The sequence below is a fragment of the Megachile rotundata genome, chromosome 9 (genome assembly GCF_050947335.1).
Source record: "Megachile rotundata isolate GNS110a chromosome 9, iyMegRotu1, whole genome shotgun sequence".
Lineage (NCBI taxonomy): Eukaryota > Metazoa > Arthropoda > Insecta > Hymenoptera > Megachilidae > Megachile > Megachile rotundata.
This window is the reverse complement of record NC_134991.1, coordinates 15,355,798-15,382,863: the sequence shown is the minus strand read 5'-3', so window position 1 is coordinate 15,382,863 and position 27,066 is coordinate 15,355,798. Positions and strand designations below refer to the sequence as shown.

At 37.6% G+C, this 27,066-nt stretch overlaps 4 protein-coding genes and 1 long non-coding RNA gene across 11 annotated transcripts in view; 2 read left to right on the top strand and 3 right to left on the bottom strand.

Moving 5' to 3' along the window:
• Positions 1-10,154, bottom strand: part of Zip99C (Zinc transporter Zip99C) — a 14,377-nt gene extending 4,223 nt beyond the window's left edge. Inside the window, exon 1 of one of the 2 annotated variants that reach the window (XM_012286315.2) lies at positions 8,865-10,154. In XM_012286315.2, coding sequence (XP_012141705.2) covers positions 8,865-9,090 — 226 coding nt within the window. In that variant the 5' untranslated portion in view covers positions 9,091-10,154. The remainder of the gene's footprint in view (positions 1-8,864) is intronic. The other variant, XM_012286314.2, reaches the window with a different exon arrangement.
• Positions 7,530-18,811, top strand: FipoQ (F-box/LRR-repeat protein FipoQ). 6 transcript variants are annotated; one of them, XM_076535345.1, is made up of 9 exons: positions 7,530-8,130; positions 13,080-13,176; positions 16,352-16,551; positions 16,663-16,937; positions 17,112-17,378; positions 17,449-17,818; positions 18,039-18,242; positions 18,305-18,538; positions 18,603-18,811. In XM_076535345.1, exons 2-8 carry the CDS (start codon positions 13,081-13,083, stop codon positions 18,438-18,440), a joined length of 1,548 nt encoding a protein of 515 aa, XP_076391460.1. In that variant the 5' UTR covers positions 7,530-8,130; position 13,080; the 3' UTR covers positions 18,441-18,538; positions 18,603-18,811. The 6 variants fall into 6 exon arrangements, with proteins under 6 accessions (XP_076391460.1, XP_012141707.1, XP_076391457.1 ...); XM_076535342.1 differs by lacking the exon at positions 7,530-8,130 and adding an exon at positions 12,568-12,601 and having other exon boundaries at positions 12,885-13,176; XM_076535343.1 differs by lacking the exon at positions 7,530-8,130 and adding an exon at positions 12,579-12,601.
• On the bottom strand, positions 18,639-27,066 carry LOC143265132 (uncharacterized). The gene is made up of 2 exons (XR_013039299.1): positions 26,879-27,066; positions 18,639-19,313 (listed from the first exon to the last, which is right to left on the bottom strand). It is a non-coding gene; the product is annotated as an uncharacterized LOC143265132 (long non-coding RNA).
• Positions 19,158-20,935, top strand: LOC100882184 (ras-related protein Rab-28). The gene is made up of 4 exons (XM_012286316.2): positions 19,158-19,299; positions 20,037-20,222; positions 20,289-20,522; positions 20,593-20,935. The coding sequence occupies exons 1-4, from the start codon at positions 19,225-19,227 to the stop codon at positions 20,812-20,814; spliced, it is 717 nt and encodes a 238-aa protein (XP_012141706.2). The 5' UTR covers positions 19,158-19,224; the 3' UTR covers positions 20,815-20,935.
• LOC100882587 (hexosaminidase D) lies at positions 20,926-24,006 on the bottom strand. The gene has a single exon (XM_003703671.3). The coding sequence runs from the start codon at positions 24,004-24,006 to the stop codon at positions 22,255-22,257; it is 1,752 nt and encodes a 583-aa protein (XP_003703719.2). The 3' UTR covers positions 20,926-22,254.

Sequence of the window (27,066 nt, the reverse complement as noted above, 5' to 3'; positions counted from 1 at the left end):
ATAGACATTTATCTTTATAGAATTAACGGCGGTCGTAATTGTGTCCGATTATTGCCATCGTACGAGTAAATTAGCCGGGAATATGTACGACTATCTTTCTGAAACTCTCTACACTTCGCAGCTAAAAGTTCTCACTTTCATTTCGGGCGGACTTTAACGACTGCTCCAAAGAATTTTTCGATGCACAAGCGGCCATAAATTGTTCATTAAGAATGCATTCAACGTTCTTAATACTTCATTTAATAATCTACTCCACAAAAAGTGGATCAAGGTCTCCCGTCTCGGCGCATCAGAATGAACACGCATTTTTCCCTTCCAACTTTCATCTTACAAGTTTTACGAAATAATCCGGAATTTTCTGAATGTACTCGAAATCGAGATTCAACTAATCGCGAAAAATACCCGACTCTACATACAGATAGTACATTCGACGTAATCAACAACAATCTGCTAATACAATAATCTCCGTAATTGGCGGCTGGTTGCTATCCGAGAAAGATATCATCTAATCGTACGAAACGATAGGGAGAATGGCTTTCGATTATTTTCTTTTCAAGTACATCGAGAATTAGACCGCTTTATTTCTTTATTCCATTTGATCCCTTTATTGTCACATTTGATGCTCCAAATCATTGAACTGCAATGACCGCGTGGACAATTACCGATATCTATTTTAAAGTCAATAAAGAGTCATACGTTGCGAGCACCGATAACGAAATGTGATTGATTTAACATGGATGACCAATGTCATTAGAGCGACCATTCTAGGGTAAAGTGGCGTAGGTGTTCGATTGAAATACGACTGAAATATAGGATAGAAGTATCGAGTTGACTGGGTCGCGATTTAATATGATCACCTTCTACCCGAAGAAGTGTCGAAATCAATCGTCAGTGAAATTGTTGGCGCCAGGCAATTTCGCTTAGAAATTTATCGACAATTCGCAGGAGAACCGAATTATCGGCCACGTTGATATTTCTTATCGTATGTACAATTCCGTATTATTTTGGCTTTCTTTTAGTTTGGGGGAATTGTAGCGTATGTTGAAGTACATGACGCACATGGTGCGTCTTCATTTAAATAGTACATGACGCACCTGGTGCGTCTTCACTGAAATAGTACAGGACGCACCCGGTGCGTCTTCATTAAAATAGTACATGACACACATGGTGCGTCTTCATTGAAAAAGAACGTGACACACCTGGTGCGTCTTCATTGAAATAGTACAAGACACACCCGGTGCGTCTTCATTAAAATAGTACATGACACACCTGGTGCGTCTTCATTGAAAAAGTACATGACACACCCGGTGCGTTTTCATTGAAATAGTACAAGACACACCCGGTGCGTCTTCATTAAAATAGTACATGACGCACCTGCTGCGTCTTCATTGAAATAGTGCAGGACGAACCTGATGCGTCTTCATTAAAATAGTACATGACACACCTGGTGCGTCTTCATTGAAATAGTACAGGACGCACCCGGTGCGTCTTCATTAAAATAGTATATGTCACACCTGGTGCGTCTTCATTGAAAAAGAACGCGACACACCCGGTGCGTCTTCATTGAAATAGTACAGTACGCACCCGGTGCGTCTTCATATAAAAAGACACAAGACTCCACATGTCAGCAATAAATCGATCAAGAGATAACCATCCAAAGATCACCATAAACAATAATATTAAACATTAGATTTTTGTAACTATAGTTCACGTATAAACATACTGTTTGATAATATAGAATCAAGTCGTGTTTTCCCCTCACGGAATCGCGAACCTTGCACCGACCTCGTGATCAACACGACAGATCAATAAATCTTGCATTGGTCTCGATGCTTTCAACACGAGGCAATGTTTATACATTGCACACGACCCACAATTACTACAATATATAAAACATGTCAATCCTTTCTTAAAATAATACGAAAAAGTTGGGTGAACGGGTATTTACGATTGAAACGTAAAAGAGTTGTGACATCGCGTTTCCGTGTACAACAGCGACACAATAAGTCATTAGGAACAAAAGTGACGATGACACATTAGCGATAAACTGGATGCAACGGAAAAACCATTTCTCTGTTTCATTTACACCCACAACTGATTAAACGAACCGTATCGAATTACGAGCGTTTTTGCCACGCAACTTGATGGCATTTTTCATTATTCAACTGTAATTAAGTACTTGATTTTCCTTTTTAATGATGCAACTTTGATGGCTCTTGAGTATTTGATTATGAAACTCTTCATGAATATTTCTGCATATCTTCAGATCTCTATAGTTTCCCTAGGTTTTTGTACCCGTTTTTGTACTACAAGTTCAGAATGGACCAGTGCAATTTTTGTGGAGGTCAGTTACTAAATTGTGAAACGTCCTGTACATAAAATATTGTCACCAAAAAAACTTATAGAGATAAATGTCTGTACAAAACTGTCTGCAGAAAAGATTATAGAAATATTGTCTATATTTCTATGAATGAATTTCGTTGAATCACCAAATTTGAAACAACGTGTATGCAAAACAGATTCATGAACAGTTCAAACGAGGAAATGCTTGCAAAACAAGTACACGAAGGAAACGAGCGTGACCACCGATAAATCTGTGTTATCTTCAATGATGAGTTCCCGAATTGCAGCGCGCGTTGATAAGTCGCAGGATAATTAGAAGCAAGCGTCATTGAATTTACGTTCCTATGGCGCCTTGTTTTCTAGCGAATAGCGAGTCTCGGATGCAATTCTTAGAATCGTTTGCGGATCGAATTTAAACATTTTTCATGACGAAACAGCGTAACATTATTGCACTCTGCATTCTCTTTGTTATTAAACGTGTTTGCTACTACGCTGCACGCGTATTATCATAATTAATCCTTTTGCAAATATTTTCTTGCTGTTCTTTAAAAATAATACAAAACAGAGGCTGGTACAGAAGTGCTATTATCGCGCGGCTTCAATGCAAACGAGATAAATTTGCATCGCTGATAATTTGTTTGAATCCTAGATTTATCTGGCCTCGTTGATTATACATATATTTTTAGCATCGAGTTAATTAAAACGATGATCAAGTTATTTCATTAAGTGTTCGGCGATTAGACAAGAATTTAATTCAAAATTTTTTATTTTTTTAAAGCTGAAAACAATCCGAAATAAAGTTGAAATTTTTCTTTGATTCAGTACTCGAAATACTTGAGATAATGATGAGATTGCAGAAGCATTGCTTAAGCAACAATTTTAGGAGAAATGTACAAAACAGAACGACAAAATGGCTACAAAATTATCGATTTGGCAACATCGATCAACATTATCAACATCGATCATTCTGATATCATTGTTTCGTTTATTTTCCATTGCTGCTTATCGAAAATTTATTGCCAAACTGTTCAGACTGTTGATTATTTAGAAAAAATGCACAATGTGATGAAATTACAAATACGATCATGGACAGTGTGACTCAACTAATAAATCAAGTTTTTCGTAATAGTTTTTGAAATTTGCAAAAGAATTTAATTACTCCGTAATGCTTCGTTATAACTCGAATTCCTATAGCATTATCGTGTTCTCTGTTTCACGCAGCTGATCACAGTTCAGCTTCCGAGAGGCTCGAATGGAGAATGCATCGAAACGAGTGTCGTGGGTAGCAGAACGAGACAAGCTTGATAATAGACTCTAGAACAGTCGGTGTCTCTGAGAGAGAGAAACGCCATTTGATGCGCCATCCGTTACGCCATTTCCAGATTCGTCCTGAATCGATGTAACTTAATCCATTTTTACGTAAAATTAAAGTATAAAAGACCGTGGAGGCGTAACGATTGCACTTTGTTCAAACACCTGATGCCCCAGATTCAATCAGGAAATGCCACATCCCCAATTTCGAATGCTACATCTCGAATTTCTCTGAACATCGAGTGTTTCAGCTGAGATACATAAATAGACGTGATGCAAATCAGTTTTCAAATATAGAAGCTTGAGAATTAAAATTTTCCATGCATTCATTTTTGCAATTTTCCACTTTCCTAATTTATAAACCAATTTATTACCAAGTTTTTAAATTTTTCCAATATTACTGTAATTCAAGTCGCATAGAAAGTACAATCTAATCGAAAATCATCTTACGTTGCATCACCGATTTATGCTTTCGCAATTTAAATGGGATACTTTGCTTAATCCTGCACCACGATACGAGCATCGAAACAGCAACCAACGAACACCATCACGAAGAAGGTCGATGACCAAACACGGTGCTGCAGCTGTCGAAGAACGAACAGAGAAACGATTCACGTGTTTCAATAAAGAGAAAAACCAGAGAGAGAGGCATATAGGTCTCATTTGACTTGCAAACGAGGGAAACAATTAATAGCGTGGGGTAAAAATAATCTGTCACGATACGGGCAACGATTTAATCCTTTCGCTGTCCTCGACGTATATATACGACGGTGGAAACAGACTGCCAACTACCGATACGCGGCTTATCAATTTAAACGCTGAGTTAGTATTTGGTTGGAACTCGATTCTTTTTAATTGTCATATCTCTGAAATCGTAAATCAAGTCTTGTCACCGGTAGCCATCAATTATTTTAATGTCGATGATTATGTTAAAATAATTTCAATATCGACTTCATATGACCACTGATTCTTTTCCAGTTATATAAATTTTAAATTGTTCTATTTTTTTTGTACAAATAAACGTATCACGCAAAATGTCCCGTGAAATGTTAAACTGCGTTTGTTTAAACGTCCTCGACCTTATCGATCCTTTGAAGAAAATTCTAGAAGAATTTCCGTCGATACTGCAACGTGACGCACGTTTAACGGAACCACGAAAGCGAAAACTGTCCGAACGTTTTCGACAAAAAGGTGGAGGCAAGGAACCGTATCGATTTATTTCACAAGTTCCCCCCTGCATCTCCAGATGCGATCGAAGGATTCAACAAAAGCCAGGTGTAGATAATGCACCTTTATCCTCCGAGATTTCGACCACCCTTAGGGGTGCTATTTCTACCGTGCTTCGGTCGAAACTTCGGTAAAAACTTTCGAAAGTTAATGCGACACGGGTTCCAATAACCACACGTAATTTTTGCGCCAACAGGAAACGCATTTGAATGAAAAGAATGAACGAAAGTATTTACGACTGAAATAACTCGTTACACAGGTTTTATGAACCACGTAACAAAGAAAACAGTTACGTAGGCAAATTACTTCATCGAGCGAAGAAATAAATTTTCTGTATGAAATATTTTACGATACTCCTTTATTAGAACGCTGGTGTAATTTTTCTTTTGCGTCGATTTCTAGCTTCACTATTATATTTTATGCTAAGTAGCTTTTGAATATTTTGGAGTATGCGTATTTTTGAAAGCTGAGAGTTTAAGAGTTTGATTCGAGAATTTGGAGGGGAGTCCCTAGTTACGCCAATGCAGAACAGTTACAATTATGACCGAGTGCATCTCGTTGCAAGGCGCCCTTGAATTCACGCGTTAGTTAAAAACGATGTTACGTACATTCTGTCCTCCCACGTACGAATTGGAAATTTCATTCGTATTCTCCATTGTGTCCAACAAGTTCCACGACCTTCGAGTTTCCCTGTGGCATACTATACACGTGGACATCGCGCGTGGAGTCAAACGTTCACACCTTCGGAAAACGCAATACAAAAAATGTGTAATTTACATGAGAATACACCTGATTCTAGTACAATTCAAGACCAATTTCTCCAAACGAAGGAGAACATTCGATGAGACAAATTGGGCCAAAATGAGGATCAGAATTTCTCGTTCGTGATCAGAGTACATAAAAAATAGCTGTTCCTTTCTTCTAGAAGTTTCAGTACATTGACGTTACACGCTTAGGAACTAGTTGCACGACCTTGCAATCACGTTGACGTGGAACAATGTGTCACGAATTAACGCGAATCACGAATTCTAACACGATTCGCGCAGTGGATCTTGTAGTTTTGGTCGTGTTCAAGACATTCGTGTCGAATGCAATCAACAATGAGAGAAAAATAGCATTGCTGTTAATTATATTCGAAATGAATGCATCACCTTTGCTCGTTAGACAGCTGATCGCATAATCTATCGACACAATCAATTGACACTATGCAAAACCAATTAAAATTGTGACTGTCTCGAATATTTACAATATCGGATGCTAACTTTTGAAAATGGTTGACCAGAAAACTATACACGAACGATAACTAATGTGACGACCAGAGAGAATATTTGTACATGCATACATCGGAGCAAACTATCTTAAAACCTAACTCGAAAGTTAATCGAACCTTAGTTTCCAAAACCTGACGACTTCTGATCAATTTGTGACAAATATTAAAAAATATGCATAGTAGTTTTGCCAAGAAATTAATTTTCCAGGACCTTTTACGTTTCAGTCTTTTCTTCGCATATGCAATAAACATCGTCGTAAATATTCTGGCTCGATTCGAAATGTTTCCCGCTAAGAGACAAGATTACACTTCGGGAGAAGACGCTGGCACGACGCATCACGATGAACAATGTGCGCAGCAGAATTGGTCCCATATGGGCCAAACGCGTTTCTTTTAAAGCGCCGGTGGATCCTACCTGACGTAACAACGTGCCATTATTTTTATCTCGTTCACGGTACCGCGTATAATTTCGCGTGCACGAAATCGCGAAACCATCAAGAAGAATGAGCAAGTGAACCGCAACACTGGCCAACGCAACGACGTTCATTTCTAAAAATGGACAGTTTAACCCATTTATGGAACGCTGTTGCGTTAACGCAATATTTCATATGCAATGTTTTCTCGCTACATTTATAACAATAAATTAACTGCAGATTCTCAAATTCACAATTTGTCTCCCAAATTTTTGCATTTCTAACCCAACTTGCAGATTCAAAAATAAGTAAAAACTTATCATCTAAAAATCAGTGAATAGTGAGACCCTACGTCGCCATTTTCCTTAGGGAATTCTACCATGCAGTGTAACACTGAACAAGCAATAAGAACCCGGTGGGTCCAGGATGGTTTAATTTTGATTCGCAAACGCTGTTTCTTGTTACAATTTTAAACGAGGTTACCGTGAACGTACGTAGCGACAAAAAGTCACATGCAATAACTGAAACACTTTTTTGTCCCTTTACCGAATAACTGGTTCGACGTAATGAAATCACGAGCGGATATGATAACATCTAGTAATAAAATTTCCACGAGCGACGAAAATAATTTGCTGGCAATTAAATTCGCATTAATAACTGTTATTTTTACTGAAATTTTACAGTGATAAAATATTTGATCTCTATTGTAAAAGGTTCGCTACGCTAGTGCGAGTTTATTAAGTCGTTTAATAATTAATTGGTTCCAGCTGAATAAATAACAGTGTAAAAAGACTAACTCCAATCGAAAATCAATACGAAGTAAATCTGTAACGTTATATAATCTCCATGGAAATGTAAACATTGTTCAGAAATATTGATCCGCATTAATTCGGTATTAAAGTAAACTCTTAAGTTATTTGAGGAATAAAAGAACAGAACTATGAATACTTCTATTGGAGCAATTAAAATGCACCGGTTTCTTTGAAATTTTATCGAACATAGTTATTCCACATCGAGTTTTTTGCGACAAAGGTTAACGCAGAACTTTAATCTACGAGATATAAAATTCAACGAGGAAAATCGTGAATAATTTTTGCAATCGCCGCATTATTTGAAAGAATTATCAATGTTAATTACTTTCTTGGAAACTAAGAATACGAAGCGTCGATAATCCATGACCTCAGTCTCGGAAATCATAGCGAACCCCTTCGTGCAAATATTTACGTCGCATTTCGGTGAAACTTTTGCGTAGAATCCGCAAGTCAACTACATCGATTTTAACGATAACGCTAAATTTGAAAACGCCTTTGCACGGAACAGTAGCTGCGCAAGATAAGCATCGTCTGATAAACGTATAAATTGCATGGTATTAATTAAATCAATACAGAAATTAATTCAATGAAGTGTCCCGGTAAACGAAGAAATCGGGACTCAGATAATTGTAGTCGAAAACGATTTACTATTGGTACAAGTGATCATCGACTGTTATCGTGTACTTATCGTCAAGGAAACACGGTTTTACAAGACAACTATTAGTGTTCAGACTGACTGACATAATTTTGTACAGTACGTATAGAAAATTAATTTTATTTTTATCTTTCGATCGTGTCAAAGGATAGAAACAAAATTTCATCAAACGTTATCTACGTTCCGTACAAACAAATTGAAAAGGTGTATTGATTAATGGTTGGTTAAGTAACCGATCGGACGGAACAAACTAAAATTAGTACGAGATTAGATTACCGGATACTGTTCAAAATCCCGGAGAAAATGGCGATATAGTAGGAGGTCTATCCTATAGTTTCACTATATAACGCATAGAGATATTGCAAAACGGTAATATAATATGTGGCAACACAAAGCACGGCCATGTTATGCTAGCGATGTATCGTGTACTAGTATGTACTTCGCATGATGATATAAAGCTTGATTTAGACTTCTCTTGATTAAAAGACAAGGTAGAGAGAGGTCCGCCATTTTCCTTTGTCTTGCAGAATTCTTGCGCATAAAGAATACGAACATATAATCCGCATAGCAGGAAGTCCTTTCCTTACGTTTCTCCTTCGCTAAAACATCCTAATTCGCACGTGGCCACACAGGTCACCAGTACTAACCTATAGTGGGTTACATATTTCCCGCGTGCGCCTTAAAATGTATACATAACCTCCCTCTGAAAATCTTCGAGTTTCTTCGCAGTAGACATACACATGTACGGTACAGACTCACGCTAACGAAAAGATGACAACAACAATGACACAATGATGAAGATTTCAAATGCTGATTTAAAGAAAAAGCATTACCTCCTGTTTTTAAATTGGCGCCTTCCTCGATATTGGGGATGACCAGCAGAGGGAAGATGCCAGTTAATCCGATCATAGTACTACCGATCAAAGAAAACAGCCACGGAGTTTGTTCAAGATATTGTATCGTGGTTTCCCATGGTGTCCACATGTCCTCCGTGATCATTTCATATAGAAATTCGAAGGAGTCGGTACAATTCTGTTGAGTGCACATGTTTGCCGCCATGTTTGTGCGTTGCTTATCGAACACTTTCGCTTGTCAAAAATTAAGCGCTTCGGTCCTTTTCCCGATAATCTTCTCAAAGTATATTGGTGCTCTTTACGAGATTGGTACGGATGCAATGACCGTACAGTCACTATTAGTCCCTATTATATTTAGTCACAGTTTGTTTATCTTAAGACAACCCCTCGTTGGTATCGGAACTCCGAAGGTACAATTGTATCTTAATCCTGGTTAGTAATACAGAAATGGCACTTACGCAGGTCAAACTTTTCAGAGATAATGATCTCGTTTATCACGAGAAAAATACTGATACTAAGAATGAGCGTTTGGGAAATCGTCGAGACGACAAACCGAGCGCCCGACTAACCTACACTGAGGATTGAGTACGGACGCTACAAATCAGACGGTCGCCGCCTCTACCGTTGTCGGTTTCGTCGATCAAATCAAGCCTTTTGTTATTTCATACCGTGGCAATGCAAGATACAAGAATGCCAAGATCAGATCATTGACAATAAACGTGCTAAAATAATTGTAACGGCACGAGATCAAATCTAATTGTGTTTCAATCGTTTTTCCGTCTTTTATACTGTTACTGTTGTGATTTTTTACCGTTAAACTTCTGCTGGTCATTCGACGCGATAGTATCTCATACCATCGAGATAAGAACACAATTGTCAGTGACGTTCGTTCCTCGAATCATCAGCCGGTTTTTTCCTTCGTATCGTTGATTATTAACGAATTTGTACACTTTTTTCGTGAATATATTGCGGTCACTTTTACCCGCCACAAATGATAAACACGATTGCACAACGACACAGAACGTACTTCAAGTCGTTCCGGATCTCCTCGGTTTGCGTTCTTCGTCTATTCTTGGTTATGTACGTTTTGGATTCGACGTGTTTTCGTGCGAACAAGTGTAGAGTACACTGATCAACGATCAGAGACGCGTTGCGTTTACTTTCTTGAATGTTTCGCTTGACTTTTTGGTTAAGAAACAGCATGCAATCTCACACGATCAGCACATCGACGCAACGGTTAATGCGCGTTACTACCATGGCGATCCCTTTTTATAGCTACCGAAGCGCTCCGTCAGGTTGCTGCACATGTAAGTGAAAAGTGGAATTGTGGATGACAGGGAAAAATACAGACCGAATGATAAAAGCGGGAGAAAACAGAGAACGAATCAAAAATAATTTTCATACAAGAATCAATTGCTTTCGAGTATCAGATAAGAATAGAGATATTAGAAGCGAACAAAGAAGTTATAAATAGAAAGAAATTTCAACTTCGATTCAATTGTTACCGAGCGCTGAAATCGATAGAGGCGCTACTGTGCTTTTTTGCAAGCTTTTTATTTATTCTCTACCTTTGTAAGTAGATTTTGTAAGTAAAAATTATTTGAATGTTAATGAATATATTTTTTTCGATGAAGTTAAATTTTAATTTTGTACATAATAAATTTCAACGATATGCGATTCATTTGCAGCGAGATTTAGCATTTTTATCGCGACACTTCTGTGTATTATCTGTTAATATATCTTGTTGGCAAAGATAAAAAAATATTACCGACCATTGTGAAGGGATTGAAAATTATAAAGATAATTGTGTGATGCAAGTCTATTCAGAGTGAAATGAACTGTATTCTTTGAAGAGGCTTCTCTATTGGACCAAGATACTGAAGATACGAATTCTTTTAATTATTTTTCTTACAACTAACAATCATCACTAAGTGATATAGTGTACAATTTACAACTAACTAATTTGCGAAGAAATTACTCAGAACTATAGATAAAAATGAAGTTAATACGCTGAAAATATTGTGCGATATTTATATGTTTATTAATTTTGTCGACGCAAGTTTAAAAACTGGATCATTGGCGCCACCTAATGGGAAGCGACAAACTGATAAAAAATTCTATTTTTTTTTAAACGGTGGGATTATTTGAGTGAAAATAAAATTGTAGAATCTGAGCAGCACTCAAAATTACCTTGTTTTTTTTAAAAAAAAAAGGTAATTTTTCTTTCATTAATTTTGGCGCTTGCTACTAGATGGCGACAGTGGTGCTACGTCTAAAACGCGGGCTGATATAAAATTAATAAGTACACACAAAATAGTTTGTGCAATATTTTTAGCCTTATCAGTTACTATGTGACAGATTGATGCTGATACCTTGGCACAAGTGCAACATAAATAATTAAGAATCTTTTATAGACATTTAATATACTAAGTATTTATTATAAGAAACATATCTTATTTTTTGCAATGAGATACTTGGAAATAAATAAATTAAATAACTGAATCATTACCCCCCAGTTTGATAACTTAACTGATACCGTGTACCACCAAGAAATTAACTTATAATTACTACTCGAATTTTGATAAGATTATCAGTGAGCTTGAAGAATTTCTTCCCAGACTACGAAAAAATGTAACAAGTCATAAACAAACCGTATATAGTAAATTTACATCGTACATGATCCTGTACGTCTTCGTCGTTCGCACCTGTATTATCTGCGGCCTTAATTAATCAAATTGCTAATGGCGCCGAGCCAAATGGTACCTATTTGGCCTGCAATCAAAAGGATATTCTACAACTGTCACGCTTACTTGGCGTTTATCATCTCCGGAAAGTTTATTGTCAAAGATGAATAGAAAGTAAAAATTGCTCAAAACCTTTGATGTTCAAATTTTATTTGTTCAAATCGCATTTCACATTCTATTGTAAAGCATTACATTGGTTTACCATGTGTTATATTGTCGTGCGTTAGGTTACTGCGTGTTGTATCGCCACGCGTTATAATTCCACGCATTACATTGCCGTGTGTTATATTACCGTGCATTAGATTACCATATGTTGTATCGCCACGCGTTATAATTCCACGCGTTACATTGCCGTGTGTTATATTACCGTGCATTAAATTACCACGTGTTGTATCGCCACGCGTTATAATTCCACGCATTGGTTCCAAATGTATTATATTGCCGTGCATTACATTGCCACGTGTCCTATCGCCACGCGTTATAATTCCACTCATTAGAACGAAACGTATTAGATCACCACGCGATAAATTCTTGTACGATCTCGAATTATAATTCCACGTGTATCGACGCGTGCTATAATGTCACCGTTGTATTTATAAAATGAGCTATTAACACATTTGACCATTTGATTTGCACAATAAAAAATGAATAATTTTCAAACTGTAATCAGCACCTGAAAATAAGGGGAAAGAATGAACACCAAAATAAGTAACGATGGCCTCCAAAGCGTTAATCAAAGTATAAAGACAGTGTCAGCAATTAGAAACGCGATCGAACGCATTTTTTCTTATTAAATTTTCGAAAAGTCCCGCAATACGTGACGGCTCTCTGTTGGCTGTGCATCCTTGCGTAGCAGAGCACTCCAGCGATTCTATTTTAAGGAACGACAGAAAGTTAAGATTATTTTAGTTACATTTTTCACCTCCGACCCAGAACGTAAGGTGCTAAGCACAAGAACATCACGATGGTCGAGTAGGTTCATTTTTTCACGAACATCCACGGTTGCATACGTTCCAAATTGAACAAAAAATTCATTTCAAGAAAGCATTTGATCTTAAAAAGGATTTGAATCAATTACGTAACATTGAAACGTCGATTCAATTTTTCTAAACGTTTACAAGTAACTTTTTGTACCACAAAAAATTTCAAGTTTCCACTAAAAAAAAAATGAAGAACCTATGCAATCCTAGTTTTCGTGTGGTGCCTTTTTACCTGGTATAAAAAATGAATCATCGTGTGAAATCTCTTCGTGCAGTTTGCATAGCTGACTAAAATATCAATATCGTGAGAGTGTGTCTAATAACATTTTGGTTAAACAAATCGTGAACGTCCGAGTGTTGAAACTTGCAAAAATAAAGGATACGTATGTCGATGATGCTCCATGTTTAATTCACTGATGTTTAACTCCGTTCTCGATCGACGATTTTATCTTCATCATGGACTTGCGAAGAATGTCCAATTGGAACGTCCTGAGCGTGGAAGCGGCTCTTCAGCAACTCAACAATTTTGACGATGATAATACGGAGATCATAAGACGTCCAAACACGGTAAAACATCGAGTCGGTTATTAATATTAATTTTTCCCCTGATGTTTGCCTCGAAAATTAAGTTTATTTATTGTCGATAGGCCTTAGAATTATTTTCTCGTCGCTAGGAACCAATAATGGGGTCTTACCTATTCTTGTCTCGTCTGCTTGCCTGACTGACTGCTTGTTTTTATTTATAACTAATTAAGCTAGACGCCGTTCGAAGTGTATCCAAGTATGGACCAGTCAATCGGCAGCCTTCTAACAAATTGGTTTACAGTTTGATCAGCTTCGTTTGTGAAATGATTTTCATGGGGGTTTGATTCTTCGACTGAATCTTCCTGGATTAATAAGTTTGAAACTGAAAGTTCGATGATGAGTACGTGGCATCAGTTGAACGTTGAACACGCGACCAGTGCTATATCTAGGGAGGATCTAGGTGCTAATATTTATCGGAAAAAGATTGTGTCCAAAGCGGTAATTATTTAATTAAAATAAAACATCAAGATTAAACTGCATGTTCTTCTAGTTTGTGGTACTTTAATCTTTTTGCTGTAAGTATCACTGTTTGCTAAAATAAATGAGAAAGGGCAATTTGCGTACTTTAAGATAATATACCAAGATAGACAACGATGGATCTATTTATCCAAAATTTTAATTAAAATTGTAGAACGAATTTTGGAAAGTTGTCAATAAAAAAAAGAACCGATATTTATCGAGTTTTAATCGATTTACGATTATTGCACAACAGATTCACGAAAACCTTCAATCACGTCAATCGAGTGTAATCACATTTCCAGTATTGCTGCAATTGTTGCAAAATTTCGACTGGAAATTTGTAGGAATTATGTAAATGATGTTATCGATTTACGTGACGTATTTGTTATTGAAACACTCGTGATCTCTTTTTGCGATAAGATCCTGAAAACGGTATGTGGTTAATTGTTTATGTGATTAGATGTTACACATCTTGCTGTGTGATTCAGCCACTCGATATTATCTCCGATTGTACCGAAAAAAAAGTTGCTCTTATTGAAAAAACAGGATTGTTGTAGTACATGTATTTTCATGTAAGTTCCACGTGCATGAGTGTATCTTGTCGACGGTCTCGTGTCGGATAAGTTCCAAGTCTTAAATCAAGCCCAACATTTTGGCAAATTTTTAGAAACCGCGGTTCCCTGAGAATTTGACAAACCTCTCTGATTAATACTTCGTACTTCCAAAAGCGATGTTAAAATTACGCCTCTCATTCATTCAAACATTTACCACATTATTATTCACTAATTTACATTTTAAATACTTCCATAATTAAATGTTTTACAAATCGATTAAAGTGATATTAGCGACATTAACATCTCGTTAAATTATACTTTCTGAACGACATATTACTTTCCGCTAATTTACATGTTAATTTTATGAATTTATTTGCAATTTTAAACGTTTCATGAAGTTATGTATCTCATTTCGTATTACTCTTCACGAGTGAACATTTTAAAAGTTTTAATCTCAGAACCAACCGAATGAAACAAAATGGTTATTGAAAAAATGAATTGAACGCAAACAATGGCAGTCGAAGTGTTTTATAAACCCGGATTTGACGTTTCACGGGGAAAACACAAGGAAATGCACCTTGGCTGCGGGTGACGAGTTTAAAATTAAAGTGCAGACGGGTCTTCCAAGTCTTATATTTAGGACGACGCGCATGCGTGATCCGATTAGAAATCCCGTGAAGACTTAGAATTTCTGGTTTCTCAAATTCCGACGTTCGACGCGATTTTCGCGAACTACACTCGCAAGTTGCAATTATTTTATTCGTTAACCCTTTCTCGTGCAAATTTACCCGCGTCGCGTTGGATTGAAAATTTCGTAGACCGTGGTACCGTGGACCTTCCTCGATCGGACAATCGAACGATCGAAACGCGATTAGTGGCTTCTGTAAAAAATTATTAGTGCAGATTTTGAGAAAATAGCAAGATGGATCTCGGAGGTGTCGATGTCTGGGGTCAGATTGCCGTGGAAACGTCTCAGATGTTCGTTTCTGAAGGCGGTGTCGTTAAAAGTCGTTTTGCGGGGACAGTAAGTGTATATGGACTTTTAGAGAGAACGAGTTTGCGTCTCAGTGATTGAAGGGCTGTGCTATCCCTAGACAGAAATCTTAATTATTTCGAGGATGGAAGTGGCCTAAATTCCCGATTCACAAATTTTGAGTCTCGGAGAGCTGATATTCTCGAATTTCCAAATCTTGAAACTTAATTTGTAAAGCTCCAATTCCTCAAATTCCTGAATTCTCAAGTTCCCAATGGCTAATGACCACAGTAGTCGACGCCCACAACAGTAATCAATCAATCAGTCAAGTTCCCAATTCCTCAAATTCCTAAATTCTCAAGTTCCCAATTCCTCAAATTCCTAAATTCTCAAGTTCCTAATTCCTCAAATTCCCAAACTCTCAAGTTTCCAATTCCTCAAATCCCCAAACTCTCAAGTTTCCAATTTCTCAAATCCCCAAACTCTCAAGTTTCCAATTCCTGAAGTCCCCAAACTCACAAGTTCCTAATTCCTCAAGTCCCCAAACTCTCAAGTTCCCAATTCCTGAAATTCCCAAACTCTCAAGTTCCCAATTTCTCAAATCCCCAAACTCTCAAGTTTCCAATTCCTCAAATCCCCAAACTCTCAAGTTTCCAATTCCTGAAGTCCCCAAACTCACAAGTTCCTAATTCCTCAAGTCCCCAAACTCTCAAGTTCCCAATTTCTCAAATCCCCAAACTCTCAAGTTCCCAATTCCTGAAATTCCCAAACTCTCAAGTTCCTAATTTCTCAAATCCCCAAACTCTCAAGTTTCCAATTCCTCAAATCCCCAAACTCTCAAGTTCCCAATCCCTCAAATCCCCAAATTCTCAAGTTCCCAATCCCTCAAATCCCCAAATTCTCAAGTTCCCAATTCCTCAAATCCCCAAACTCTCAACTTCCTAATTCCTCAAATCCCCAAACTCTCAAGTTCCCAATTCCTGAAATTCCCAAATTCTCAAGTTCCCAATCCCTCAAATCCCCAAACTCTCAAGTTCCCAATTCCTCAAATCCCCAAATTCTCAAGTTCCCAATTCCTCAAATCCCCAAATTCCCAAATTTCCAACCCCAAATATTTGTAACCGAAAACCCAGTTACGTCAATAGCCTAACTCTCCTCTTTGCTCTTCCAGACGATAGAAAAATTGCCAGATAAGGTGCTTCTGAACGTCTTCAGCTACCTGTCCCATCGCGAGATATGCAGGGTGGCACGTGTGTGCAAAAGGTGGCGTCAAATCGCCTACGACACCCGTTTATGGAAACACGTATCCCTACGACCAGAAATCAGTGGACTGCACGTGAATTCCCTAGACAACCTACTGCACTTGATCAGGTAGAGAAAAAGAATGTTGGCAGGCAATTCTTGTTACCGAAATATGTCGAAACGTCTCACTTGCCAAGAACAACGAACAAAAAATCAGGGAATTAATTTGTTGTACACTAGCACACGTTTCGGAGCGTCGTTGAGGTACATCGAACTACCCATTGAGTTGATTACTCATACGGTGCTGCACGAGTTGGCGAACAAGTGTCCAAACCTGACCCACATGCTCCTCGACTTCTCCACCGCGATGCAGCTGCACGATTTCTCGGAAATGCAGGCGTTTCCTACTAAACTCAAGTACATGTGTATCTGCCTGTCGGAGGTGATCTTCATGGAGGGCTTCATGAGAAAGATTTATAACTTCATTAATGGTTTGGAGATTCTTCATTTGATAGGTTCGTATTTAATTCTTAAAATATCCTTCTAAGTTCTCTTAACACTTTGCCTGTTGAAAATGTATGAACTTTTTGAGAACCACCTGTGTAATATCGGACGAAAAGTACCTGCGTGAACTAACACTTCAAGTAGATGAGTTAACAGATCAAGCAATAAAATGTAAATAATTGCAGGAACATACGAGAAGGTAGAAGAAGAGGAAGAAGAAATCTACGAAGTGATAAACGTGCACAAACTAAAGTCAGCGACCCCAAATTTAAGGGTGATCAACTTATACGGTATCAACTTCGTGGACGACTCGCATATCGACGCGTTCTCCTCGAATTGCATCCAGCTGGAGTGTCTGGCCGTGAACTTCTGTGCCAAAGTCACTGGTTCGACGATGAAGACCCTGTTCCAGAGAAGCAGACGATTAAAGTGTCTACTGATGCAAGGAACAAGTACCTATCGTTACACATAATTGTCTCTCTATTATTTGAATCCATGAAAAATATTCTGAACGTGTTGCAGATCTTCAAAGCGACTACGTGATGCAGGTAGAATGGGAGAAGTCGAATATCCAGGAATTGGACGTCACTGCCACGGATTTATCCACGGACTGCCTGATCGATATGCTGACCAGAATTCCAGGTCTTCGTTTCCTGAGCGCAGGCCAGTTGAACGGCTTCAATGACAGCGTGCTGAAAGCCTGGGCTGAACTTGGCAATCCGCGGAACCTGATTGCCTTGGACTTGGACAGTTCCGACAATCTGACTGACGATGCCCTACATAAATTTTTGTCCAGATACGGTCATCAACTGTGGGGACTAGCTTTGTCCGGCATGCCTCACATCACCGATCAGTTATGGCAGAGCGTCTTGCCGATATTAACTAACGCCAAGTAAGATATATTTCAAGATGCACCAAGATGTTGCTGTGAAATGTTCCTTAAAAAATTACTTGGAAAGGCGACTCTTGGTGGTACATTATGTAGAACAGTGATGTAGCTGCTATAATTTAATTGTCATAAAACCTAAGATTTAGGTTTGTAGAACCATAAACCATCACTGTTCTAGCAAGTATAAACAATGAATTAAAATTAAAAAGTTTATGCACTTTAGAATTCTCGTAATGGGAACACAAGAGAGATTGGGAGTAAATATCCACGTGGATCAATTGATGGACGGAATAGCGAATAACTGTCCAAACTTAGAACGTTTGGAGTTACGTTGGGACCCAGAGAACTTGAGGTTCTCCGACAAGAGTCAAAAAGCGATAGACATTCTTCGCGTCAAGTGTATCAAATTACGCTGTCTAAGTTTGAGGTAAGTTCGTAATAAAAAGCATTAGCAGGAACATTGCGTGTGATTATGAAATTTTGTTACAGTGATGGAAGATATTATGAAATAGTTAAAGCGAATTTCGAGCGTGCCGACAGACTGACGGTCGTTCGAACGACGACATGCTGCCGCGTGTCGAATTACTACCTCTTAGCCAATTACAAGGATCTAATTTTTAATTAATATTATTTATAATTACATTTATACGCGGGAGGGATTTATGCGTAAGTTTTGTTCCATAGGATCGACGAGTCACCGTGGCGATCGATGATACCAAACAGGTAAGAGAAGTTATAGAATAAATTTAATTGAAGAGCATTGTTTAATAATTAATCTGTGTTGCAGACGATGGATCACAGTTGCTATTGACCAAACAGGGAATCGACTCAATTATTTATTCCACATATTATTATAAGAAAAAACGCGCAAAATGTCAGATACATATTTTTTTACGATACGTTCGATCATGTACATAGACCAGTTTGCAAACTGTAACAATTTATTAAATCTCGAATGTTCACTCGACAAATAACAATCTTGACATTTTTACGAAATCTGAGATTTGTCATTGAAACCTTAATTAAGGACGAGTTAATTCATCATAATAGTGAAATGTATTTCTTGGTTAATCGTGTCATTACCTTTCTGTATTCGGAACACGCGAAGGAAACGCTGTCGTGAAATCGTTTTTCAGGCGCAATATCGACAAGGTAGCGGCACGCACAATGGCGTTCGTAGTTTTATCGATTATTCGCTAATTTATTCATGCAGCCGACGACGACGACGTCGCACTGGCCACAGCTGGTGGTCGGTCGATTCGCTCGATTTCATTCTCTCCACATGCCAGACCCTTCGTTTATGTTGTATTATAGTCGACGGACAACCGCCGTCACCGTCACGACTTTTCGCATGATTTCCCGTAACTTTTGTATCTTGTACCTTCTATCTCCCGTACCGATCTTCCTCGATGTCCGAAGCCGAAGAGGAACTGATCGCCAAGAAACTGAAGATCGTTCTCGTCGGTGATTCCGGAAGCGGAAAAGTGAGTGACGTGACCTGGATGGTGAACCAAAAAGTTTCATATTTAGACTCCTGTATAATACATAAAAGTCCATCATTTGCAAGGTTCAGTGTTTAATCGCGTCTTTTATTTTCTTCATTTTTTCTAAAGATATTGATTTGTACATTTAAAATGTCCAAGTCTATCGATTCATTTTTCTCACAGTGGAGAGTGTCAAAAACACGGTATTACCAAATAGTTCATTAGCTTCCTTTAAAGATAATGACTACCTACGAGTTTACGTCGCTGAAGAACTCACAGTGTACTTAGTTTTACTTCAAATTACACATTCGTGACTCGAGTCGATTTACAGCTATAGTTCTTCAAAAGTTTTATGCTCTGTAATTAAAAAAACAACAGGTTGAGCAAATTGGGATTGCACTAATAATTAGCGAACACGCGCGAGATTCGATCCGTCTTCGGATTAATTAACCTATTAATTGGAGAGGAGGTACAGTAGTCTCTCGTGATGTTGCCACGAATGAAGATATAGGGCTGAGCTATTCTTGAATAAATAAATGTTGCATGTTGCTAGAACAAATGTTGTTGGATATATAATTTTTTATATTTTATATTCTTTTATATTTTTTATAATCTTTATATTTGACGTGAGTCTTCATATCCTACGAAGGTGACAATATAACGAAAGTCTACTGTAATATCTACCATACTAAGTAGGCGATTCTAGATAGAACTGAAGTTCAAGAACCCCTGTTTAGACGAGCATCGCTCAGAAGTTTTGCAACAACGAGTTCACCAGACAGTACACGCCAACGTCTGGAATCGACTTCTTCCTGAAGAACATCAGTATCGGTTACTATAAGAATGTAAATCTACATTTGTGGGACGTGGGCGGTCTCGCTCTTCATGGGAACATGCTGGACAAGTACTTTTTCGGAGCTCACGTAAGAACATACTCTTCAACAACTCTAATAAACAACACGAATGATTATCACAAAGATTCTTTCTAGATCATACTCCTAGTCTACGACGTCACGAACAGTTTCAGCTTCGAAGTTCTAGAAGAATGGATAAGCAAAATCAGGAAGCTGAGCAGCGATTACGAGGAAGCTCCTCTGATGGCTGTGGTTGGAAATAAATGTGACGTCGAGCATCAAAGATCGGTGAAAAAGGATCGAACGCACAAATTCGCGGCGGAAAATGGATTCCCGTCTCACGATGTGTCCGCGAGGACTGGCGAGGCTGTACGTATTCTTAGGATCGTCGTAGCAAAAGGATCAAACTCGTTATTTTTATAAATCGCTTTAATTGCAGGTATCTTTGTGCATAGTGACTTTAGCAGCGCAGATATTGGGCGTTCGCTTAACGAAAACGGATCAGGAGTATCACAAACCAATAATCATAGCGGAGATAGGTGACACGGTTGACATGAGCACGGTTCACAAAGTTGTCAAGAGAATTCCCGTGAAAAAACATCAGATACCTTTTTACCCTCATTTACCTGGTTCGAAGTCGGCAGTGTGTGCATTGCAATGAATATCACCGAGTTCTAAACTTTTAATGAAGAGCCTACGTTGCACCCTAAAGTGTTTGAGAAAATATTTTTCATACAATTGTAAGAGAATGAGTAGAAAATACGAAGTGATATTATTGCATACTTTCGATTTATTTTTGTACGCAGTACACCCTGTATAACATTGAGGGGCCAATGATAAACTGTGTCTTCGCAGAGAGATTTAAAAAGAAATTTATTTGTCGATAGAATCTAATCGAGCGTGATTGTGTTAATATGGGTCGATGTATCAATGTTAAAAATACTTTTACAATAATAGATATTATACATTCAGTAATTTACATACATTGTAGATTGAGTACATGCCAAGAACTCGGTATTAGAGGCTTGAAATTCGTATAAGTGCTCGCAAAACGATTATCTGTATAGAAATCACAAGCTGAACCGAACGTTTGGTTCTCAATTAAACATAAAATTAAGTAGACTATAACAATAAACATATTTTTACTCGCATTCTGAGTACGACAGAATAAAATTAATTGTGTCACTGGTTTCGTTAAATCTAATTAATGGCACTATTCGTGCAATCGATACACATAAACATAAATATATGTATAAAACAAAACGCAATTTAACTAGAGAACATTTCGTGTAACAGGTATAAAACAGGTAAGATCGCAATGTGTGCGCATTATTGGAACAATCAGCTTCGAATAAAAGACGATGTGGAAGCCTTCGGAGAGGGTAAAAATTGTTAATAAATTAGCGAATAAGTTAGTCGAATACTTTTAACAATGAATTATGAAAACGAGCATTCATAAAAACAGAGTATACGTTTCAAGACGACGTTACGATTTATCGATTAGCACTTCATTCTCTTGGATTACTTATTTCCCACATATTTGTATGTACAAGCTCGGAGTTGAAATTCATTCTTCAGAAATGCTAATTGAAAACTGCAGTTTCAAGTGCACGAATTATTGAAGACTTTCATGTACGTTAAACGATTTGAGTCTTATCGTTGAATACAGTGAATCAGACTACACTCAGATGCAAAGTAAGTTTCCTTTGGATAAAGGCTAGAGAAGAGCCTCCCATCACTTGCCTATAATTTTGAGTGATTAAATGTTTAAAAATTTGAAAACTTTCGAATTTCAAAAACCAAGTGATGGGGTCTCTTTGCCATTTATCCTGGAGAAGCCTACCGTGCTTATACGTGTACGTTTGCGGACGGTGCAGTCGACAGAATTTGAACACCCGTTTGAATCGAGATAGAGAGGTGCAAAAATTACAGTTTTGCTAGATTTTATACAACATCGATCACTCATCGATTACTCGCCTTTTTAAGAAACAAGAAATCTAAATATTTCAATTAATACGTTACTTTTTTACCCTAATATGGTCTTCAGTCTCTCATTATGTTGTATGGAAGCTATCAATTATTAACTTAAATGTTCACTTTACTATAAGTCCGATTTTGTTAGTGGTCTTCTTGGCCACACGTTCTTTTCTAGAATTTTCTCTTTAGCTTCCCATAATTGTATAAATTTCTCGTTCATTGGAGTAATGTATGTGTCTACCCATTCTTGTACCGTGTAATTGTCATATATTTCTTCCAACGCTGTCCGCATTTCTTTCTCGATATACATTATCTCCATTTTGTGTCTGTCCAGATCGACAACTGCGCGCTTTACGTGACTAGGACTTGAGAAAGAATACTTCAAATTATATGGTTTCAACCATCCCCTGAAGGTATTGTCCTGTTCCATTTTATTAACTTCTTGTGTCAAAGCGTAAAGACGTAAAATGGCGGCGTAAATTGATATACCATTGTAACTGCATTTGGTCCAACCATACTGTGGTTCTGGAATACTCAATGAAATCATGCCTTCGCATTGCAGTGCTTGTAATACGGCAGTAGGCACCTCTACTGGAAATCCGCTTAAATCTGGAGCTTGAAGAATAGCTAAATTTACAGCGAGAGAAGGTAGAGCAGAAGGTAAGAGTTCGCAGAGTACACTGAAATGATCGTATCTTTGCCAGCCAGTTAGAATAACACCTTTGAATGTAATTTGAGTAGAGTATCTATTAATAATTTCCAACCAACGTTGATGATTTTCCATGTGGTATGCAATATCCGTATAATATCTGTCCGGTGCTGTGGCACCTTTGAAAGCTGTAGCAACCCAAATATCTTTCCAAACTGATGCATAGCTTTCCCATAACTGATCTGTTAAGGATGTTCCAGGATCAGTAGTGTATTTCCAAACAACTGGTTCCACCATTAAATGCAAGCCTCTGTCTATAATTTCTTGAGGTGAAATTTCTCTGAATTCATCATCCCACATGAGAATGCTCAGTTCAGGATATTTGTCTTTGATGTATCTTACTACTTTTGAAACATGATCCAAGAATAATTGTTTTTTGCCCCATTTCCTTTTGACCATTATATCTAAGCACCTAGAACATTCTCCTATGTGGTATACCTCATCAGCTCCTATATGTAAGTGCTTAATATCAGGATGAGCAGCCACTACTTGATCTATCATTTCATAAAGTAATGGTAAAGTCTTGTTATAAGTAGGACATACAGCTTGCGGATATTGTGGCACCTCTCTATAATCTTTATACTTCTCTAACTTAAGGACAAATTCCATATGACCAAAGGTTTGAATCAGCGGTATAACAATGAGCTTGTGTTCCCTGGCTATCTCTTGAATATTTGTGATGTCTCTTTTAGTATAACAATTACCTGCACTGATATCTTGTATCCTACCATCAAAAGGAAACATGTCCTCGTATTCTATAAGTATACCTGTGGCACCTAATCTTTTGAGCAACCTAAACAGATACTTATAATAACTTATTTTGGGAGGGGCACCCTTTAGGTCTAAATGTACAATTTTGTGTCCTTTGAACAATGGTACATTTTGTGTATCGGATCTACCATAATTGAAGTCACTGAACAATTGTCCACCGCCGTTTCTTAATTTTCCCATTATGTGCGCCTCTATGCGTTGTTTTCTGGCAATACTGCGAGGATTTTCTGTAAGATCACTCAATGGGTAAACTTCTTCAATCTTCAATCGTGGATTTAATTTATTGGATGTAATGTCCTCGACCTCGTTACTCAGAATGTGATAAATCACAATCAACAGAGTGAAACTGATCATTATGATGACCATTAAAGAGGCTCTGCCTCTCAAACGTGTCATGATTGTCAGTCCAGCAGAACATCAAGATCGACTCGATTTTTTATTGCTTTTATTTAATCGATGTTGATATGTACTAATTAACACTGTTTGATAGTTCTTATTACTGAATGTTACGTTGGCAAAAGCACCGTACTAATTCAAAATTCAAAATTTCTGTGAAATGTACAGCCTTATTATTAGAATATAATTCAAGATCTTTTAAATAATTACTTTTTTAATAGAAATGAGCTTTTCTCTTATCACAGATTTAATGACAGAAATAGCAGACCGTTGTTGCTGCTATATATAGTTACAAACGCTATCGAGAAGCAGGCTAGGCAACCATAAAAATAACCTATATTTCCGACACAAATTTTTATGATATTTGCGTTTTATGCTAATTACATTATTTTTAAATACAAGTTGTTATTGCGGAAAGATCTATTTAAAGCAAAGTACATTGTACATCGTTGAATTCATTAGCATAACTATGACAAAAACATTCCCTATACTTTATATTGCGCGAAGTATAATAATTATTTATACCCGCTTAGACTTTATGAACATATATTACTGATGAACTAACAATTTCTCAAATTAGGTAATGAAAAGTCGACGTTCAATATCACAAAGATTATATAGATATAGTTAACCAAATACTAATTAATAATTCGTATTTTGTACCGCATATTTCGTGCGAAAAAGACATAACGAAAACAGGGTTGCCAAAGTTAGGCGCATGACCTATAAATAACGGCGCGTCATTCCGCATCAAATTTGCAAGAACAAATTGCATTTGAGATACAGCAAGAACAAGATAATTCTATGATAATTTTAAATTACAATTCGTTCTCGTTACAGGCCAGATACACATACATCTTTATTTCCTTTCCTCGTTCAATTCCTTAGGACAATTTAACGCTAGAACAAAGAGTCCCATGCGCTCACCAATTTACGGATGAAATACGCGTTGATTAGGCGCATAAAGTGCAAAACAAAGGGACAGTATGCAATACTAGGAACGAAAATAGAGTTCTCGTATGCGTAACGAGAAAAGAATCGAAGACGAGCGAAACCGGAGAGGCTCGGAGCTCGTGTAATCGAATCCTCGACGGCGAAATCTTAAATCCTTAAGTCCTTTATCTTGTTTCCAGTTTCCGCGAACTCTCCGGCCACCCGTTACATACTTAATGAACGTGACTAACGCCCGTTTAGTTATGACGAGGGTAGGGGAATAATTCTGCACAATAAAGCTGTTTAATGATGCCATTCTGTATGAGGTTCCATGCTTTGATACATGCGTTTACCGAAAGAATTGCAACAAACTCTATTAAAAAAAAAAAAATAAAAAACTGGGAAAACTTAACAGTAATTAATTCGTACACTAAGATTATCAATTATCGATGTACTGTAATATTTTAATAGACCAGTTAAATATTTGTCCCGTGAGAAAATATTGTTTGAAGAGAAAGTTGTATTTCAAATTGCATCGTTCTCTGCGCAGTAGATCTTTATTGCTGCGCAATTGCTGATCAATAACCGTGCTCGAAGCGATGGAAAGCTACGCCGAGACTAATCTCTAACATTATAGGTACGAATAGAAAACGATGCAACTCGTGTTTCGATGAAACAATTCGATTGAAAGTTTCGCGATAAGGATTCTTCGAAACGAGGAAAGTCGCTTATTCGACTTATTATTGTGACTTTAGCAGAAAAGGAGAGGAAGTTACAAAGAATCGGTGTAAGTTCGAACCGCAAAGGCGTCAACGTGCTTTTGTAGCGACCGAATCGAGACAAAGAGTGGCTTGGATGATTATTCAGAAATCATGACTCAAGTCCACGCATGCAGACGCTGTATCTATGTTTGCGCAGCTTTTTTCGCGAATTCTTGCATATGCAGCTGTTAGATGGAAAAAAACAGTTGTATCGAGAAGGTCGTTGTGCCTTATCAACCTACCTGATAGTCGCGGAGTATCAATTTTTAATTACCAGCCAATTAAGCGGAAACTGGAGACGCGAGGGAAAAAACCTATCTGGTCTGGATAGGTGTCTCCCTTGTTATTAAAACTGGATTCTTTGTTACTCGAACGCGATAATTAACAGGCGAATGTCGCATCGATGAAATTTTCCCCAAAAAATATTAAGAGGTATGTCACACCTTTTTGGTGCGAAATTTCATCCCACAAATGTTTGGCTAAGTTTGCTTCGATAAAAATTTGCTAATGTGCCGTGTTTTTCGACGAAATAAAAAATCTGTTATTTGTCGCGGTATGCACAAAATACACATCTCGTGTTTGTCAACGTTGATAACGAACGAGAGACAGCGAATGTTATTTGAGGATCGTTTCGCTTCGATATTAGGCAATATTACGTGTCGGAGCAACCGTGTACCCTTATTGCACACATACTTTCAAGGTAGCGTTGAATAATGCTAAATTATTCATTATTCGAAGTCGGATACAGAACCTTGATATTCGCCAGTTCTGAGGGCGGGAAATTATGAAGGGTCAATGTCACTGAGTCCAAATGAGTAACCGGGAATTTATTTAATAAGTATCTATTGTGAGAGAGATAAATATAAAATCGAAACGAATAATAGTCGAGCGAGTAAGGAAGAGAAATTGAATGCTGAATAACAAATAAAATTCTATTCGAATATCCCAACACTGCCCGAAGGAAAATTCTCGGTTGAGCATATGCATGCTTTCGTTATACGTTCTCAAGGGTCTTTCACGGCTGATAGATCCATTGATAGCGCGTTATTAAAGCGAACTACTCGATGCAGTGCACAAGAAACGGTCAATTACACGAGAAAACGTTTCCAGAGTTGTTTCTGCGATACAAATGGTGACTCGAAGAACAGCTGCTATCGAGGCGATACAAAATTACTTACGTTATTGGTGCTTCAAATTTCTTTCGAAAAGAATTCCGCAAAGACATTCTGTTTTCAGAACCTCTCACAACTGTTCGGACTAAGTCGGTACAAAGGTCGTTAATTTATTAGTAACAATTACGAAAGATAGGTTTCTATTCAGATTGCAACTGCATTTCTTTCGAAACCCAAAGTTCGCGAAATTGGCC

What these genes read in the sequence shown, in the direction of transcription:
- FipoQ (XM_012286317.2), top strand. Translation starts at nt 13,066, where the DNA reads ATGGACTTGCGAAGAATGTCCAATTGGAACGTCCTGAGCGTGGAAGCG. An exon ending in TCATAAGACGTCCAAACACG is followed by an intron (nt 13,177 to 16,351) that starts GTAAAACATCGA and finishes TTGCTCTTCCAG; the next exon opens with ACGATAGAAAAATTGCCAGA. An exon ending in TCTACTGATGCAAGGAACAA is followed by an intron (nt 17,379 to 17,448) that starts GTACCTATCGTT and finishes AACGTGTTGCAG; the next exon opens with ATCTTCAAAGCGACTACGTG.
- LOC100882184 (XM_012286316.2), top strand. Translation starts at nt 19,225, where the DNA reads ATGTCCGAAGCCGAAGAGGAACTGATCGCCAAGAAACTGAAGATCGTT. An exon ending in GTGATTCCGGAAGCGGAAAA is followed by an intron (nt 19,300 to 20,036) that starts GTGAGTGACGTG and finishes ACCCCTGTTTAG; the next exon opens with ACGAGCATCGCTCAGAAGTT. An exon ending in CCGCGAGGACTGGCGAGGCT is followed by an intron (nt 20,523 to 20,592) that starts GTACGTATTCTT and finishes CTTTAATTGCAG; the next exon opens with GTATCTTTGTGCATAGTGAC.
- LOC100882587 (XM_003703671.3), bottom strand. Translation starts at nt 24,006, where the DNA reads ATGACACGTTTGAGAGGCAGAGCCTCTTTAATGGTCATCATAATGATC.